We start from the raw sequence: 19166 nt of genomic DNA, 5'->3' as shown, positions 1-19166 counted from the left end.
TCTTTCCAAAAAATTTCTCAATTACGGCTAGGATTTTATCAGAATTATTTTCTTTCGAGTGACCATGAAAAAAGGTTAGTCACAATGAGGAAAGGTTACAAGGTTATTTACCACCTCGTATATCGTATTACTGCAAGTCTAGGGCCTGTTGTTCATTTAATTATTGTAAGCTGTTGTTCAGGGTCGTAAACCTGCCATAAAGTGCTCGTTCGTCGAAAAAACACAGTGCGTAACAGTACACTATAACTGTATATCACAATAACGGAGTAATCTTTGCTTTGGTTCATTCTGCCGCCCCACGGCATACAGTGGTACGGGTGGGGTGTTTAAGGGAGTCTCTGGACTCACTCAAAAAAGTATTCCGCCAGTTTACATTAAGCCAGGGCCTCATATTTGTTCTGTAGAGCATCCTAAGCGACCGAGATATGACAAGGGCTTGAGTTTGGGCTGATTCACAAATTGATTTCGAAGTGTCTCTTTGCCAAGACGCCCAATAAAAGCTATGTTAGTGTGATCAAATGAGAAATAGTTAGTGTAATGTTGTCAGATGGCTATCGCACTTGTATTGGGAGAATTCGCAGAAGTAAAAAGGGATATGACACAAGGAATCCCTTTTTTTTTCTATTTTTTTTTTAAATAAGATAAAATAAAAATTTTATTTAGGATAAATGTATTTTTTGTGTTTGGAATATTCTATAATTTGCACCGCGGTTGAGATAAATATTATCGGAATTCAGAACCGTAGAATTGTTTAAAAATTAGGTCTAGAAAAATGGAGAATGTAGCAAACATATAGGATTAACACACTTCGATTGTTGACCGTTTCGGTCCCCCAAAACACCGTAAAAAAACACTGACCGGTAATATTGTATATTTCTAACTCTCCATTCTACCTTAATGAGTAACTAAACATTTTTTAAATGTCGAATTAAGGAGTGAATTAAGGAACTGATGATGCCAGTATAGGCGAAAAATATATCTTCCTTTAAAAATGTCTGATCCTGGTTTAACTCGATTTTTTTTAACTTTGAGTTTTATTGTTTATATACGCGTCAGCGGAACAGTGATCGACAATCAAAAACCTGCTGCAAATGGCTTTGGATTCCATAAAGATACTCCCCTTAATACATCTTCAAATTAAGTTTATACATCTTCAAATTAAAAAAGTTTTCTTGCAGAATGGTCCCAACCAGTTCATCTTATTCTCATTTTGAAATTCCTTTTTGACCACTCCGACAAAGTCTTCTTGTAAAGCTTGTGATCATGCTGAGTTTCCATCAAGTATACATGGGTTGCGGAATGACGAACAAGACGCGAGCCTTCTACAACCTCTTAAGACTCACGACTGCGGCCACAATTATCACGATCGTGATGCTCATGAGTCTCACGCCGAAGTCGGACAGAATGAAACAGCGACGATATGACGATGAGATGACGGGTAATTCGGGATAAAGTGACTTTTTCGTCAAGGGAGCATATAACCCCAGTTAACATGAATCCCTTAAAATGTAAAGTTCAGTTTTTAGGTTTTAACATTTACGTGGAGGAAGCGTATGTGCGAATGATGTACGATATGCGTATGTGGGTAACACGGTACGTTTTTGCGTGCGTGTGTGTACGTATGAGTGTATGAGCGTGTATTTGTGTGTTCGATGGTGTGGATGTGCGTGCGTACGTATGTGCGTATGCGTGTATGTGAGAATGTGCGTATCAAGATGCTTGTGTACGAATAAACGTGCCTTATGCGTTTGTGGTAAAGCGCGTGTGCCTATATTTGTGTTTATGTTATCGTACATACATTGTGCGTGCGCATGTGCATTAGACGCCATATATATGCGTGCGTGCGTCTACGTGCGTCCACGTGCGTATCAACCTACGTGAGCTTTCAGTCTAAAGACAATGCCCAAACACTTTATTAAGCTAGTAAACGGTTCCGATTTGTATTGAAGATGACGTAACAACATACGCGCGCGACATAGAACCAACTACGATGGAGTCGAGCGCGGAGAGGTTCAGGATGATCGAGATCCGACGCAAGTGCGACGAACGCCAAATCGCGCCCTTGCCTGTGACGTCAGAAAGGTTCAAGTACGGCAGCGCGGTGGACGTGATGTTCTGCGAAATGCCGAAAGTAAGGTTTTATATATCTGCTCATGAGTGCTGTAACAGAAATTTATACTTCAAGAGTTAAACAATAAGAACGTTTTTTGCCTGAAATTTGTTCGACCGACTTAGGTCGTATGAAAGGTACACGAACATATGTGTTTACTGCAAACAATGTGAAGTTACTTCTACGAACAGACTGTAGCAAGCATTGTCGTATGATTGTTTCTCGACTCGCTCCTCTTTGAGCTTGTGTAGCTCACAGTTGGTAGAGCGACGGTGCTGGGATGACCGAGGTCGTGAGTTCGAACCCCACCACAGGCTAGTTATGTGAACAGGATGCATCGGGCAATAGTTCTATGGTTGTTTCTCGATTCGCTCCTCTCTGAGCCTGTGCAGCTTAGTTGGTAGAGCGACATTCCCAGTATGCCCGAGGTCGTGAGCTCATTACAGGCTAGTTGTTTTTCTACCCTGTCTTGCTTGCATCATCGATCGACAGATTCGTTTGGTCTGCGATAGCTTGCGGTGAACTTGCTTGTACTTACAAACATTTGTTTAATAAACTTATAACCTCCAACCAGGTTGCTTCCACCACGTGGCAAGTTCTGCTGCTGAAGCTCAACGGATTCGATGAAGAATTTACCGAGGAGCTTCTCACCAAGTTCGCTTACGACACTTTCCCTCTAAAGACCCTGGGCAAGTAAGACAAGCCGGGCTGGATTAACCGTTGAGCAAAACAAACACGTACTTGGGGCACCAAGGAAACAAACACGTACAGGGCACCAAGGAAAGGAATGCACCCATAAAACACGGTTGTGCGAAAGCTTATCGAGAATGCAATACAATTGGTCTTTATATAGTGTCACCTGATTATCCAATTCAGAATTAGACAAATACTATCATTAACAAAGATTGAGTATAGATGTCAGTGCTGTAACGACTTCAATGTCTGACAAAATAACTGACAGTGGCTTGACTTAAGTGTGCATCTTATACATTGTTTTTAATTGACGAATGCCCTCGCCTCTTAAGAAAATGACTCGACCAGACTTAAGCCATTTTTTCACAAATTACTTGGTGTACATTTAAGTCAATTTGTAAAATGCCTTGTATTAACATCAACGGTATTAATTGAATGCAGAAAAATCACTTGACTGGGACTCTTTTTTAATGACTTGTTTAGCACACTGGCAAATAATCACCGATGGATTACGTACTTTGACTTGATGAAGCACAGTTGTACGAAAGCTTGTTAAGATTTCAACACAATTTGTCGTTATATTTTCTACTTAGATCTGATGAAGCACGGTTGCGCGAAAGCTTGTCGAGATATAAAATCAACTTGTTTTTAAAATGCCACCTGATAACTCTATCTATACTCAAGGTTATCTGAAGAGGAAGCTTGGAATATCATCCGCACTTACAAGACGCTCATGATCACTCGCCACCCATTCGAACGCCTGGTGTCAGCTCACAGCTCCAAGTTCACCAACAGGTCGCACATGACTTCGTACAGGAAGAACGTGGGAGTAGGTGTCGCCTTTTCGCAGGCAAAGGAGCACCTTCATGGCATCAGGTTAAGATTTTACACATTGGACAGCCCCTTCGAAAACTTGCTGTTGTACACTATGTAGATATTATCTAATGTAGCTTGAGATATAAAGACATTTTGATGCGAACTTGTATCAATATCAGTTAATGTGACCTAAATCTTCTCAAAGTTCACTTATAAACAGTGGAAACACATTTTTTATCATTCGGGGTTTCTGAGCAATCAATTGTTGTTCGGCTCAGCATAATTAGGCTTCACAGTAACTCACGACATCAGGTTGAGACTTTATTTATTTGACAGCCCCTCCGAAAGCTCGCTGCTTGGGTAAATGTTGTAAAAGCGAGGGCGTCAGAGCATTTTTATCACATCAATTAAATGTCTAATTGTTATTGTCAACCAACGTTTTGACAACCTATTCTTTTTTTCTTTTTCTTTTTTTATTCCACCGTGGTGGAGCAACTTACCTTATTCAAATAGAATGACAACCTATTCCTATCGCCTTCTTCACGGTGAATAACAGCTAACGTTCGTTGCAATAAATGGAAAATCACAAACAGAAAAAATGCAAGAAAAAACGAGTAACAACACGATAAGAAACGAATTAGCGATAACTCTCTTCTACAAGTGTTTGCAGCAGGGCTGCGGAGTCGGTTAAAAACAACCCGAGTCCGACTCCCGAGTACGACTCCGTCCAGAAAAATACACCCGAGTCCGACTCCCGAGTCCCGAGTCCGACTCCGGTCAAATGTAAGATTTTGTCGAGTCCCGAGTCTAGCTCTGACTCTACAGCTTGTATTTTACCCGTTTACGCAACTAAATTAAGGTGGATTTTCTGCAATCCACTTATATTGGTGTCCTAATTGATCCACCCGCATTACATTGTTGAAAAATATTTCACATTTGCTATTACACTTTTACAACTTACATTTTGCCGCCTTAACAGTTTTAAAATTTGATACTGCGCATGCGCACGTCGGACTCGGGACTTGGGTAGTTTTACGCGGTCTTACTCGAGTCCCGAGTCCCGAGTCTAGCTCTGACTCTGCAGCCTGTATTTTACCCATTTACGCAACTAAATTACGGTGGATTTTCTGCAATCCACTTATATTGTCATAATTGATCCACCCGCATTACATGGCTAAAAAATCTTTCACCATTTGCTATTACACTTTTACAACTTACATTTTGCCGCCTTAACAGTTTTAAAATTTGGTACTGCGTATGCGCACGTCGGACTCGGGAATCGGGTAGTTTTACGCGGTCTTACTCGAGTCCCGAGTTCAACTCCGGCAAAACTGGTTTGCAGCATGCCGAGAGCATAACGTTATTTTATGTTCATATGGTACTACCCTCCTTGTAAGTGTTTCAAGATTTAAAGCAATATTTCTATAATAGCGTAAAACGACGTACAGTATATTTTGTTGTCCAATGATTTAACGAACAAGTGAAAAGCTTCATGTTTTTTTTAGTGTTGTAATGGTGTCGGCGATGAGCGAAGAAATGCTGAGGCGGGTCGACCAGTTCAAAAGGCTCAATCCGCAACAACAGAATGACGTCATACGATATCAACACGTCATCCGAACAGGCGAAATATCGTTTCCTCAGTTTATCAAGTGAGTCAAGACTCTGGCTTGATTTGTGTTATAATTAAACATTACCTAAATTTTTATCAATTGCACAATTGTTCGTCCTGAAAAATTTTATTAAAGTGCCAACGTTTGGATCACCTATTCGGACAATCTTCTTCAGGGTATATTATTGCAACTAAAGCCCTGATAAAGAAGATTGCCTAAATAGGCGATAGAAACTTGGCACTTTAACAAAATTTTGCCGGAAGAATAATACATAAATTGAAACAATGCCTGGCAGCATGCAACAGCATATTCTAACTTTTTATGTCTGGAAAGTAATTATCCAGGTTTGCTCTTATTAGCGATTGTGTCATGCCTAATACCTTATGTTTTATTTCCAAACTGTTACAAGATGTAATAAAAACATCAAAGCCCAAACAGAAGTAGGTAGCATTTTGAACGTTTCGAATTTCTTTATTTATTTTCACCATAGGTATAATGAATAAAGAGTTATTGGAAACGTTCAAAATGATACCTACTTCTATATATGCATTGGTATTCTTATTACGTCTAACTACAACCTCCAACCATTATGCCCCAAGGTTACAAGATGGTTTTAGCAAAACGCACGACCGTCTGATATGACACCTGAGGTCAGTACTATTGTGGTTGTTATTTTTCTAATCTGCCTTCCTTGCATAATTGAGTGACTGATTTAGTTATCCTATTGAAGGCCCGGTGTACTATAACATATAAAGTACAACGGAAGCCATCAAAGCCTAACTGGATTTGTCAGGTGATGTATGCCAGGTAGACTAAAAAGCAATTAGTCGGCAGTGAGGTTCGAACTCACGTTCTCGGTCATACTGGGACCGTCGATCTACCAACTGAGCTAGACAGGCTCGGAGGGTAGCGAGAAACAACCATATGGCTCCAGCGCTTGCTACATTCTGCTTCTTCATATTGAAGGGGATGTACAGCACCGTATCATTATTTAATCAAAGACACGCACACATATGTGTTCAACAACTGTGACCTATAGCCCTTCTGAAGCTGCTTTTTGACCAATGTGTACAAAACATTTCAGATTCATCCTGAAACATTCCAACAATCCCAACGAGCTGGACATCCACTGGCGCCCTCAGGTCCTGGTCTGTCAGCCTTGCACCTTCAATTACAGCATGGTGATGCGCTTCGAGCACCTTGTGCGGGAATCGAACCGCTTCCTCGAAATTGTGCAGCGCGGCAGCAAGACGACAGAGGTCGAGTTTCCCGAAGGTTCGCAGCCCAAGGTTCAGCAACAGGAGACGGCTGAAGCGTTCCGGCTGTTGTCCGAAACTCAAGTGGCGCAGCTCAGAGAACTTTACAAGGATGACTTTTATATCTTGGACCATGACCCTTACCGCTACAGTGGAAATGCGCAGTTGAACTAAGCGCTGCAAGCAGTATTTCTGCTAATTCCTAAACTTTTTTACCACGCGACGCCTACCAGGTTTGATTCGTATAGACTTGGATAGGGAAGAAAAGCCATAACTGTTAGAGTTAGGAAACATGACCAAACATGACTGTTAGCGCCATACTGGGAACGCACAGTTGGACGAGGCGCTGTAGGCAGTATTTCCGCTAAACTAAGGGTTTTTAATATACCTTTTTTTACCGAGCGACCACTAAAAAAGTTTCGGTTCGGGGATCTGTATCGGAATGAAACTTCATAGAGATATCGCCATAAACAAGGAGAGCTGAAAACATGGCCCTTACCACTTTACTGGTAACGGGCAGTTGATCTTTCCGCTGAGCCAAACTTTTTTTTATAATTAATGGCGAGATATTTGCAAGGCCTGACGTCACGGGAAGGATAACTGAAAGAATTAACAACAAGACATAAATATTCGTATCGAACCTTATTAACTTAATTACCATTAAACAAAGGGAAAATAAATAACTATGCAACCAAAAATGTTGGGAGCTGCAATTAATTGTCGTACAGTTTGCGATTTCATCAAAATTTAGTTGGAATGGCATCCGACAACCTTCAACCCTATTTCATTGTGATGCCTTTTTTATTTGCTTTTGTGCTACTTAACAATGCTACAGCTATAAGGTAGCTTGTTACTAAATTGTTTTTTAAACCAAAGTGGCACCTGTTAAGGTTTACATTTGAATTTTGACGTGGTTAAACACGTTTTCACGATGAAAATGTGAGAGCAGCTTTTTGCAATTCGAAAAATAGTGACGTGAGCTAAAACGTGTTTTACATTACAAAAAGGCTTTTTACTGTAAATAAATTCTTGTGGTGGTTATTTGTTTACCGACGTTTCGGCTTCCTATCCAGGATGCCTTCATCAAGGAATGTAACCTACATAGGTAGCCGAAACGTCGATAAACAAAAAATACCACAAGGACTTGTTTCCAGTATATACTCACTATGCCTGGTATAGCAACAGCATAATTCAGGTTTAGGAGTCCAAAATGCTTTTTGAAGGCGTCACAAGAAAAGTGTTTGGGGACCAATGCAATATTGCCCTGTCTCGAAAACTCTTGCCTTTTATCGTTCGCTTCGCCAACTGCCATTTTCATCGTATTTTAACCTACATTTGTTGATTGGAATCAGTCTTATTTTGCCTGATATTTTTATTTATCTAAAAACATATGTTTTGTAAAAAAAATGAAAAAAAAAAATTCAAACTGGAAATTAATTTTTTAACCGTTCTAAGAATAGGCTGTATTTTTGTAATAAAATAATTAAAAAAAATGCTGAACATTACAAATTAACATTCCTAGCATAAAACCTAAGAAAACCCGTAAAAAATCGTAGCCTACTATGACCTTTTTCTTTAAAAGGGCTGTTTATTCGTTACCTATAATTAATCTGTGAATGTGATTGTTAGTGATGTAGATTGTAGGCCAGTCATTTTTACCAAATTGTAAGTCAATTCTTTAACCAACTTATTGCCAAATTTAAGTCACAGCATTGACATATAATAATTGGCTTAAATAACCAATTTTTTTTTAATTTATTCAAAAACCACTTTTTTAAGTTGCGTAAATGACTTTATTCGAAGTCAAGTCATTTGTCCACTCTAAAATCTAAATGATTTAATTAACTAGGTAGTTTTGCCCGAAAGTAAGGTTATTAGAAAAGAGTGACTTATTAAATCATGTTATTTGTAGGCTACTAACCTTATCCAGTCAATATTGTAGTGTTAGTCTTAAGTTGTCAACCACTTGTGTTTGGGTTTATTGGTAAAGGATTATTCCCTGGCATCTTGACATCTAAACAAAACATGTTAGTGACAATGCAGCTATAGATTATTCTTTTTAACATATGGTACGCCAACAAGTGTACCAGAGTAGCCTACTTATTTTCCCAAAATATTTAAAATCGGCCTAATTAATGGTGCATCATAATAAATATTGCAATCGTTTCTACATAAATAAACATAACAGACAATTGCGTGTCCAATAACTTTAAGGAGCTATATTAAAGGAACTTGGCCCCTACAGCCAAAATAACGTAGTGTATCCAAACAAGAACAAGATAGTGCAGGTTTGATTCTGTCTTTATATATACATTTCAAAATGTAGATTTTGTTTTTGTTAAATATTTGCATGGAAGAAAATGAGAAAGTTTAATATAGTTAAAAATATTGCATTACAGCCTGGCTAAAAAGTCTAGGGTTTTGTACTTTGCACTATTTTCGGGTAGGACTACATGGGTTAGTTCACGAAGACTTGTTGTGCCTTCCTTGCACGAGGCTACTAGTGTTTTGGATAATTCTTACCCAAAAAGCAGACAGTATAGAAATATTAAATTCATATTTTTTTAAAATCTATTTGGCGTGATAAAAGTGAATAAAAAGTTCATATAAACTAAATTTAGTTGAATAAAAATAAGTTGTCGAGCCAAACTCAACTTTAAGCCCACTAACTATCAGAAAATCAAAGTAATAAATTCAAACAATGTGTAGCGAACGCAGGCTGCTGCGAGGCTAATCGGTTGGCTGTTGCTATGACGTCAGTGAATGTTTGTTACGTTTAATTCTTACATCGCAGAAAACAATGTTTTTCGTATTTCGCTGATTGGGTTAAAATGTTCGTCCGAATTTAATTTGAGTGGTTGGTGCTCCAACAAAAGCGATGTTTCGGAAAAGTGAAGGTAAATAGAGTTTAGACAGCTTTTTTACTGACTTGCAGATTAAATTGCGGGAATGCCGTTTAAATTTGGGCGTAAAACGCTTAACCACATTTATATTCATTGATGTGTTACGATCGAGCTTAGGCGAAATAACGTGTTATATGTTATACTTACTCATTATTTCACCAAAATTGCAAACTGAAATAATATCAGGTTTATTAGGTTGAAGAGAACTGGTGAATAAGGTATGGTGCAGGTTAAGAAATGTTTTTTAATGTTCAGTTTTCTTTTGAAAATAGTCGTGACGTTTTAGAATTACTAAATTGTAAATTTTGAAGATGTACAAAGTAATGTCAAATATTTTTAAGTGACGTATTTTAGTGCTTTAATTTATCTTTTATGGAAGTTGAGGTTTCAAATCCTACTTTTAGTTTTTAAATTTATCAACTCTGTTCAGTTTTAATAATGTAAGAAAATTAAGGTTTTACTAGGTTAATATGTATAGAAAAAGTTTAGATGTATAGCCTGATTTCTAGTTAACTTTGGTATTTGTATGTTGATTTGACTAAAATGTATTGACAAACTTAATCATGTATGTAATGGGAAATCTCTTCAAAAATTAATTTAGTGAATGATATACTGATAAAAGCTCTACCTGTAATATATAATTATTTTTAGTGTTTAAAAAATGTAATATGTATATAATTGCGTTTAGTTGTTTTGCGACAATTTAGATATATTACAATTAAAAAAATATATTTATATTCATGTATCTTTAAAACAGGTTTGTGGCATGGGAAACTTGTAGATAATAAATGACACCGCGTAAACTAAACAGTATTTAACATTTAGTTGGCAATTCAGTCTGATTTCATGTCAATTTTAACACATTTTTCAAAGGGATTGGCATACATTAAAACAACTTTTGCCATATATCTATGTGCGAACACTAGCGTTCATAAGAATATATATCGCTTTATCTTGGGTAACCTTTTTTATATACATAAATTCCATTAATGTGTTTTTTTAAGTCTATTTTAAAATGTGTTTCATGAAAGAATTAGACAGTAAGATAAATAATATGGCACTTTTAATATGTGTACTATTTACTTTTTTGAAATTATTTTACTTTTCAATTTAAATCTTACAGATAGCCATTACATACATGTTGTGTATTTTTAACCAGCGATTATGCCATATAATGTGGCTGAAATAGTGAACTTAAGCATGCAGTGAGTGATTATGCCTTTTTACCATTTACAAACCTGTTAATTTCACATTTCTTTCTGTTACCTAAATCATAGATTTAATTCAGCCAAACTTTTTAAAATAAGTATACTAAAAGATATTTTAAATCTGCTTTAAATATGTATTAAATCAAGTTTGGGATTTTTGCATTGGGCTTCTTTAAAAATCAAATCAAAAATTAAATTGGGCCATTTCAATTAATCAAATTGTAGTTTGCAATATTAATGGATTTATTAGGTGTACTAAAATGTGTTACATACCAAAACCCTGTTTGTTAGCCACAAACATGGATTTCTTAAAAAAACAAAACAAATTTGTATTCCCTCAACTTCAAATTTGTTTCAAATAATTATATCTTAAGAGAAGAATTAATTTTGGCTGGTGATTTGCCGTGCTGAATCATCGGTCTGATTGTTGTGACCATTCTAATTCGTCATCTTGCATGTTTTTGTCGCTACTCAAAATCGTCCCAAGACCAAAACAAAGTCAGTGTTTTTTCCTCAAGGGCAATTTAAGACTGCAGAGACAAACTTGTCACGAAAAATTTTGTTTTTACGTTTAAAAACGGCCGCGTAGCTAGCGTTTTCCGACTACCAAGCCAAACTTTGCGTAGGCCGAAATTTACCTTGCGTTGGCAAAATTGGGGCTTGGACTAAACACGCGAACAGGGCTAATGATCGACAATTAGCCGAAAGTTAGCAATTACCCGCAATCAGCCACATCAGTAAATCAGGCAATTTCTCAGGCGCCTTGGGGCATTCTGAAATCGATCTGGTAAAGGTTGAATGCGCCATCGGCCGTTAGGAAATCGTCAGGCCGCCACTTGATCGTTCTTTTGTGTTGGTTGAATACGCGAATAACAGGTTATGTAGTCGGCCGTCGTAGCTACACGAAGGGTATTGGAATTCGCGTTGGCTTATTGGAAAGGTCAGGAGTATGTAGCTTAAGGCGTTCTCCGGTTATGTTGGCGCGATCTATACTCTATAGCGTTGTGTTAAAACTGGCGTAGCGTTGTGTTAAAACTGGCGCAGCTTCTGAATGGCTAGATCACAGTTGTTTAACACATGTGTGTGTGTATCTTTCATTGCGCAATGTGCCATAGCATAGGTAAAATCCTTGCGAAATTATTACGAAAGTTCCTTTTAGTTAAACAGCGGGTAACAGTGTATCCTGATTTAGATGAAGGTATGCCTTATCGTTTTTTATCAAAATCTGTCTTTTGGATAATTAGTCGTACTGTCCAAAACAAGCAGGTGATATTACTTAGACGTTGTGGGCAGTTTTAAAGTTTTTTTGCGCTAATTTGTAAACGTGTTTCGTTTAAAAAGGGTTGTTTTTATTTCCAATTAACACAGAGAAATATAGGTTATGATTAAAAAAGGCCAGAAAAAGTAGTTTTAAAACATGCTAGGGATTCGCCGATTTATCGTTATAAGGAGAAGACGATTTACGGCTAAGACATGATAAACGACGATTTCGGTCTTTCAGTCTTTATTGAGGCCCTAGTTGCCCGTTTTATCCCCAACATCCAAGTCGTAAACGGCAAAAAAGCAAATAATAGTCACTTTTCGTTTGTTGTATATTGCCTTAAGTGCGGTCGCGTAAACCGCTTCGTCCAAACGCTAAGAGCGCGTTTTGAGAAAGTGACTTGGGTGCTTGTTGTGGCCTTTCCACACCACTCAGTGGCCTGGTGATGGTTTTGTGTAAAGTGCAGTCAGGGATTAGCGGTTACGTTCGTTCCCAGGACACTTTTTCACAAAAGGCGCCCCTTTGAACGAAAATAGTCTTAAGCGCACCCATGGTTTTCTTGTAATGCCGTATGGCTGTAAATACACATATTGCCCAAGGTTTTCTTATGGTAGAGTTTCTAAACTTATTGAAGGTGACCTAATTTTCGTTTGGCAACATTTCCCACCCCTATAAGAGCAATTTTACAGCTCAGCCACAAGTCGGGTTTAATTACTTTTTGACAATATTTTACTTTTTTTCCATATGCTTTTAAAGTGACCCATTTTTTAACCACAACTTTACAGCGCACCCATGGTTTTCTTGCAATGTCGTATGGCCGTAAAAACACACTTTGTCCCCAGGTTGTCTTATGGCAGACTTTTTCAACTTATTCATGGCAGCAGCAAACCTCGTAATGCATTTGTTATACAAGAACTGTAGGTACTGAGGCAAATGCTGCCCTAAAAACGTGGAAAATCGATTTGAACCTTTCAATTTCATCTAATTTTGCTTGTTTGTGCGTAGTGATGACGTCATTTAGTGTCAGATCGGATCGCGATACTCTTTGTCTAAAATATCGGGTATCGGTATCGGAATGAAAAGTTAGGTATGGAGCATCCCTTAAAGGCCCGTTTTCACTACAGCTGCAGTGAGCTGCGCTGGGCGTAAAAATCGCTCCAAACGTGTTTCTATAGCTGCACTGGGCTTGAGTTTAGCAAAGCGTGAAAATCGCTCCAAAGCGTATTTTTAAGCTAGCTGCAGCTGCTGCACGGGGCTTGAGTTTAGCAAAGCTTGAAACGCTCGCCACAATAGAATTCAAATGCAAATTACGGTTTGCTCAGCTCAGTACAGCTGTAGTGTAAACGGGCCTTAAGGCTAAAACCATCCCAGAAGATATTCTTCCAATGCCTTCCACTTTCGGCCAAAACAAAACAAAAAAAACACGAACCCGCAAAATTTGCGCGTTACTATAAAAGGCGAGTACTTGAAACGCGAGATTTAATTGGTACAGCTCGGCGCGAGTGGACAGCTGGTTTAAATTTAGGCTCGCATGACGTCACTATGCACACAACAACACAACAACAACGAGTTGCCCGCAGTTCAATCGGCAGGCCATCGCCAAGAAGCAATATAATTGAAAGGGCGGAAGCGTTTCGGCAATTTACGGTAGGGTGCGATTTCTTAATGTTTGCGCTGCTACTACACAAGAGTGCTAGTAACTTGTCGTCCAGTGTTTCCCAACCTATTGGTCGCCAACCTAAATTGTGCTGCTGATTGATTTAGTTCGGCTCGCCGACTGCAGTAGTTTTCATTGTTAGGTTTATTAAGATTGGTTCGAAACAAGATTCCTTCAAAATTTGAAAAAAGTTGGGAATATAGAAGTATGTCGGGTTATATACCAGTGTTTCTGACCCATGGGTCGCGACCTTAAATTAGATCAGCGTTTAATTTGGTTGGGTCACCGACTACAGTAGTTCACATTGCTAAATTAATTGAGATTGGTTCTTAACAAGATTTGGTCAATACTTGATAAAGTTGCTGAAGCAATGCGAAAACACGGCTCATGTTAATCAATTTCGAACCCAGCAACGCTAATGTATTTTGTTAAAAGACTTGGGTCGCCGAAGCTTTTCTGTAATATTTACGCTTAGTATTTAAACCCCTGCAAAAAAGGTTGAGAACACTCTCGTAGACCAAAGGTTAGTCCGCATTCAGACAATCTACAGCAGTGGTTCTAAGGTTTTGAGCGCGTAATAGCTAGTTGTATTTTGCTGTTGCTGCGTTTCAAAGAAAACCACATGTGCTGAGATTTGCTGTTTATTGAAGCCGAAAAATCGGCTGAGAAAGTCGCGTACTGCGCAAGAGTCGCCCTATTTGGATTATAACGCCGTTTTAATGTAAAGAAAGAATATAACTTACGACAGCCGCAATAATATTTAATATATAAAATAAATTTATAGACGTAGACTGTCTGGAAAGTGCACCTCAGGTTGAATACCATGAACTAGGAGTACAAGGAAGTCATAAATCGCTGCTGAGAGCCATACGATTTAAATTTACGAGCTAGGACATATCCGGCATGTGGCTTTGCCAATAAGCTGTCAGTAAATCATCAATATCTCACTTCAACACCGTGTAGCAATTTGTTAGTTTCTTTAACCAATAGCCTAACCGCGACATTGTCCTGAGATAAGCGTATACTTGCTGTTCTGTCATGGCCTAATCCGTGTTTGGCGCTACATGGCAGTTTAATCTTCTGCAATGGCAGTTTAATCTTCTGCAAGAGCAGAATCGTCGGAATTTAGTGACATGTCATGGCTTGTTTTTGCAGGCATTTAAAATGCATTGTTTTTCGCTTCGCGAGCGCGTTTAACATCTATCCGTACACTTCCAGGAAACCAATTTGGTACAAACTTAAAGCTATGCAATATACACAAACCCGAAAGTACATCCAGTGTATTTACGTATTTACTATTATGGTTATGATTGGCATTTCTTTAGAGGTAAATGCAATCGAAATGTTGTTTTAAAAATGCGCGCAGCAGTTATGTTTAAGTGAAACCTTGCTCAAAACATGAAGTGGATTGAATAAAAAGGCAAATTTCTATAATCTATACAGTTTTAAGCGTTGTTTTTTGTTTACACATATATTTTAACAATGATGTTTCGTGTAACTTTCATAGTTTAAAATGGCTAAATTATATGTCGACAATCGTCCAAGTGCCCATATACGATATGGGGATGCTGATACTTGATATTTTATACTGATACGATCCGATAACAATGACGTTATTAGTATGCTAGAAAAGCAAAACAGTTAAAATGAAATGTTTAAAGGTAATTTTACGAGTCATTAAGCCAAAATCTACTTCGGCGTTAAGAAGTTTAGTTACCTCCAGTTGTTACCTTGCTATTTTTTGATTAGTTTACATTTTAAGGTAGAATAGCTACGTTGGATCGTAAATCTTTGCCGAAATATATATTTGGTTGAATAATTTTAAAAGCTTGCTTCGTTTAATATTGTTTAGATAAATTGTTAAATTTAGCCAAAACCCGCGATATTTAATTATTTCAGCTATCTGGCACATTGTAAAAAAAGTCTGGACCATAACCGCACATAGAACCTTGCTCCAAACTTTTGGCATGTTTATTTGTCGATATTGATGTAGAACCACTGCGCTTAGCAACGTAGGTATTTAAACTAAGGTGATGACGTTAATCGTGTTAGCGCAGAAATTTAATTTCCCTCAAATGATTTGCTGAAGCACCCTTGACTTAGGTAAACAACGCCAGCACACCTTGGTACTTCAGCTTGTACGATTGCGCCACGCCCCCAAATTCATCGCGGCCACACCCCCAAAACCAGGCCCGCCCAGTAACGCCAATATTTAGGTCTAGGAATGTCCGATAATATCGGATCAAAGCCGATACCCGATACAAAGTAAGTAATAAAAATCATATCGCGATTTCAGCTGCAATTTGCGAATTTACGCGGTGTTCTGTACGTTAAAGGTTTTTTAGAAATTTTTTTTTGCGAAAACAGTTAGTGAGAAGTACACTTTCACGGATATAGTTAATTGTGGCTAACAACATGGTGGACATAGAGTAATGACGTCACTGGTAACCGGCCGCGCGTACAATAATGACGTCATTGGTAACAGGCCACGCGTATTGCCCATAATATAGAAAATAGTTATGTAATAGAGTATGAAGTATCTTGTACCCCTACATTTATCTTAGTTAAAACGCTCATTTCCTTTAACCTAAAGAAGCTATACCTTTGTTTTGCGTAATATGCGGCGATGCCAGCTACATCACGTCTCAATTGAGTATTTCATTATTGACGAGTGCTTTTTGCGCACTGTTACTATATTTGCATCAGTCTGACCCCACGTACCACTCTGTAAATGTTGACCAGAAAAGCCCAACGCAAATATACGTGATTCAGCGGCTTTGTCAAGGGTTTCTAAACCGAGCGTATATAGTAGTGTGTGTATTTGGCCGATAAGGGCTCTTATATAAGCGATAAGCACTTTAAACGAACGCTCAATGCTTTAATAAACCCACTGTACGCTTTTACGAATAAAACTCTTTTGCAGAATATTTCATGGATGGTTAAACAGGCAGTAATGTCGCCTTTTTTCGGTTCAAAAAATGTGAAACTAAAATGGAGACAAATGCATTCAAGGAGAGGCACCAAAGCGTTTATTTTTTTATGAAAACCTGTTTTTTTTTATATTCCAATATTAAAATTAGGCTTTTATATACCCCCTAAAAGAACTCCGCGTACCCTCAAGGGGCCACGGGCCACAATGTAAGAACCCCTGATATAAACATATATATATATATCGTCGCTGACGATATGTTAGGAGAAAGGTCGTTCAAAGTTGACTCACCAACGGATACATGCGCCTATTTACATTTGCGTTAGCTTACCGGCGAATCCAGTCGAGCAGTTCAACAGCTAGGTCCTCCGCGAGGTCGTTGGCTCCGTATTTCCTTCCACCTTGTCCGCGTTTCGGCAACGACAGAGTCCATTTATTGCATCTTTTATGTCGCCTTGATTGATAAGCATATGGTGGCCAGCAACTTTGTTTGTATTTAGTTTATTGGCGCATTCAACGAGCAACATGACAAATTTTGCGCATACTTAGCCTAAAACGAGAAAGAAGATCTCTCAAAGATTCGTTATTCAAATATTTTTATGGTTTTATCGATCACAATCATTGCTCAGAAATGAAAACAAAAAAACAGTTAAAAATACTGTCATTGAAAAGTAGGTTTGTCAAGCAAAACAACGTTTGCCTCATAACGCATTGAACCTTTCTAATGGCAGAGTACCTGCGATAGTAAATTAAAATTAAACAAGGCACCACCGCGTTTGGGAGCAAGAAACAGCGCTGATTAGAACCAGCAGTCAGCACCCTTCCAAAACGTGTTAATTGGTTCCCTATCTCGACGTGTTAATCGATGCTCGTACAACACAACCTGCATTTCCATTACAATTGTCCTGCAACGGTTTACTATTGATTGACACGTCGGCCTAAGGGCTAGCAAAGTCTGTTTTTGCTGTACCGCAGAAAATTGCACTCTTATCATTCAATTCTTTTAAATGCGCCATGGGCTTGTTCTTGTACAATAATTAATGAGTTAATCGGTAAATTTATCAGCCCATAGTAATTAATACAGCTGATTTTGTTGTCTATTGGTGGTTGTGACGACATCTATTATCTTAGTTAAAACAATAATTTGTTTTTTGAAATAATTTTCCCCTAATATTGAAACAGCCATATTTGGCGCTGGTCTACAATCCAACCACGTTCAAATAACTTTTAGATCAAGGAAAAGTATTTATGTTAGGGTGCGAGTTAGCGTGTGTGTGCGTGTGGGTCAAGAATTATTAAATTTATTCTACAATTTTGCAATTTTCAATTTTGACGACTGGTAAGGTTACTGTACCTAAAATAAATGTGGTAGAATTCTTGCACAGCGCCAAATATTTTGCTAAAATTTAGTCACATACAAAAATTTACAGCGTTGTGACGTAATTTGGTAATTTTTTTCGCGAACAAATTTAAAGTTACTTGGCTGTTTGTTCGTGAAAGCATTCAATGGCCGAAAAAGTATTTACGTCATTAACCAATATGCAAATTTCGCGTGTTTGCAAATTATTTTCTATGAACAAAAATAATGACATGACTCTAATAGACGGCGACAGCCTGACCAACATTTTGTCGTGCATTGTAACATTTCCGTTGTTAAATAAGTCCTAAATTAAACCGTTTTGTCAAAACAACAAAAACATATTTTTTGATAGCTTGATAATGAGTAGATCTAAATCATCTTTATTAAAACATTTCGATGCTTGTATCATCTTACGTTAATAAGCCTGAGAAGTAAATCAAAGCATCGCTCATAAAATGTGGGATGATGCTTTGCTTTTTTTAGTAAAAATTGTTGAGAAGCACTGACAGCCCACACGCGGGCCCTGTCATTTAGCAGTTCAACAAACGAAGCGAAATCCCAAGTTGCAAATTGAGTTCCAATTTTAGTCGTGCCTTCTGTAAAACCACAGCCCGGAAAGTGCAAGACGCCTTTCGACCCAGGCGCTCTGACTCACCAATCAATTTTCCGATTCGCTACCCCCGGGAGAAATAAATGAAAACAAGCGGGAAAGCCCCTTTATTTGTTGACATGCAGCTGCGAGGAAATGAAATGGTCATTCTCGTTTTACCAGACGGCGCTAAAGCGCTTTTCTCACCGTTCTGTCTCAATTCGTACGCGCAACCCTCACAGATTTTCGGCCAGGCAATTAGGATTTGTGCTTATTATTACTAGCGTGAAGGCCGTACCGCTTAAAGGTTTTGAACTGGTGGGCAAAGGCTGAAAAAAATTAAAAAAAAAAAAAAAATGTTCCCCGCTTCGCTCCAATTGAAACAAAAATGGTCGAAATCGTATTTCAAAGAGCAACTTCGCACATTAGTAAAAAACAGTTTGTTGTACCAGTTTGTGGAGATGATTGACACGGAGCTTATTTCAATAGCGATACACGATAGTTTGCACCAAGTGTAGATATGTCCGTTTATCTAAAAATGCTGGCGTATTCTCGACAGTTGACTAACAAAAAATAACTTTAAAGCTCGAAAACTCTACGTTCGATTGTAAACATTGATGAAGTCAAGTAAATTTGGCGTCGGATGGGAATCTATACTACCAGTACCAGCCATAGTATCGGACAGGTTACGATACCACCACTGTATCGAACGACGAACATGGACTCGTAGCCTGTAGCCGATATTATCGAACGCCTTTATCAGTCTAATATCGC

The 19166-nt window shown here is 38.2% G+C and overlaps 2 protein-coding genes across 2 annotated transcripts in view; both read left to right on the top strand.

Annotated features, from left to right (window-relative positions):
- Window positions 1–2089: 2089 nt before the first annotated feature.
- LOC146146591 (carbohydrate sulfotransferase 11-like) lies at window positions 2090–6659 on the top strand. Its single transcript, XM_083386891.1, has 5 exons — window positions 2090–2131; window positions 2685–2803; window positions 3488–3679; window positions 5125–5268; window positions 6314–6659. The coding sequence occupies exons 1-5, from the start codon at window positions 2111–2113 to the stop codon at window positions 6657–6659; spliced, it is 822 nt and encodes a 273-aa protein (XP_083243017.1). The 5' UTR covers window positions 2090–2110.
- Window positions 6660–9274: 2615 nt separating this feature from the next.
- Window positions 9275–19166, top strand: part of LOC146146590 (dual specificity tyrosine-phosphorylation-regulated kinase 2-like) — a 39791-nt gene continuing 29899 nt past the window's right edge. The window contains exon 1 of the mRNA XM_083386627.1: window positions 9275–9382. The gene's annotated coding sequence lies outside the window, so the exon portion shown is untranslated. The remainder of the gene's footprint in view (window positions 9383–19166) is intronic.

This window comes from Ascidiella aspersa, chromosome 4, assembly GCF_963924565.1.
Source record: "Ascidiella aspersa chromosome 4, kaAscAspe10.2, whole genome shotgun sequence".
NCBI lineage: Eukaryota > Metazoa > Chordata > Ascidiacea > Phlebobranchia > Ascidiidae > Ascidiella > Ascidiella aspersa.
This window is presented reverse-complemented; position numbering and strand designations above follow the sequence as displayed.

Coding starts and splice junctions, on each gene's coding strand:
- LOC146146591 (XM_083386891.1), top strand. CDS start 2,111: ATGTTCTGCGAAATGCCGAAA. Junction 3,680..5,124: donor GAGCACCTTCATGGCATCAG/GTTAAGATTTTA, acceptor TGTTTTTTTTAG/TGTTGTAATGGTGTCGGCGA. Junction 5,269..6,313: donor TCGTTTCCTCAGTTTATCAA/GTGAGTCAAGAC, acceptor AAAACATTTCAG/ATTCATCCTGAAACATTCCA.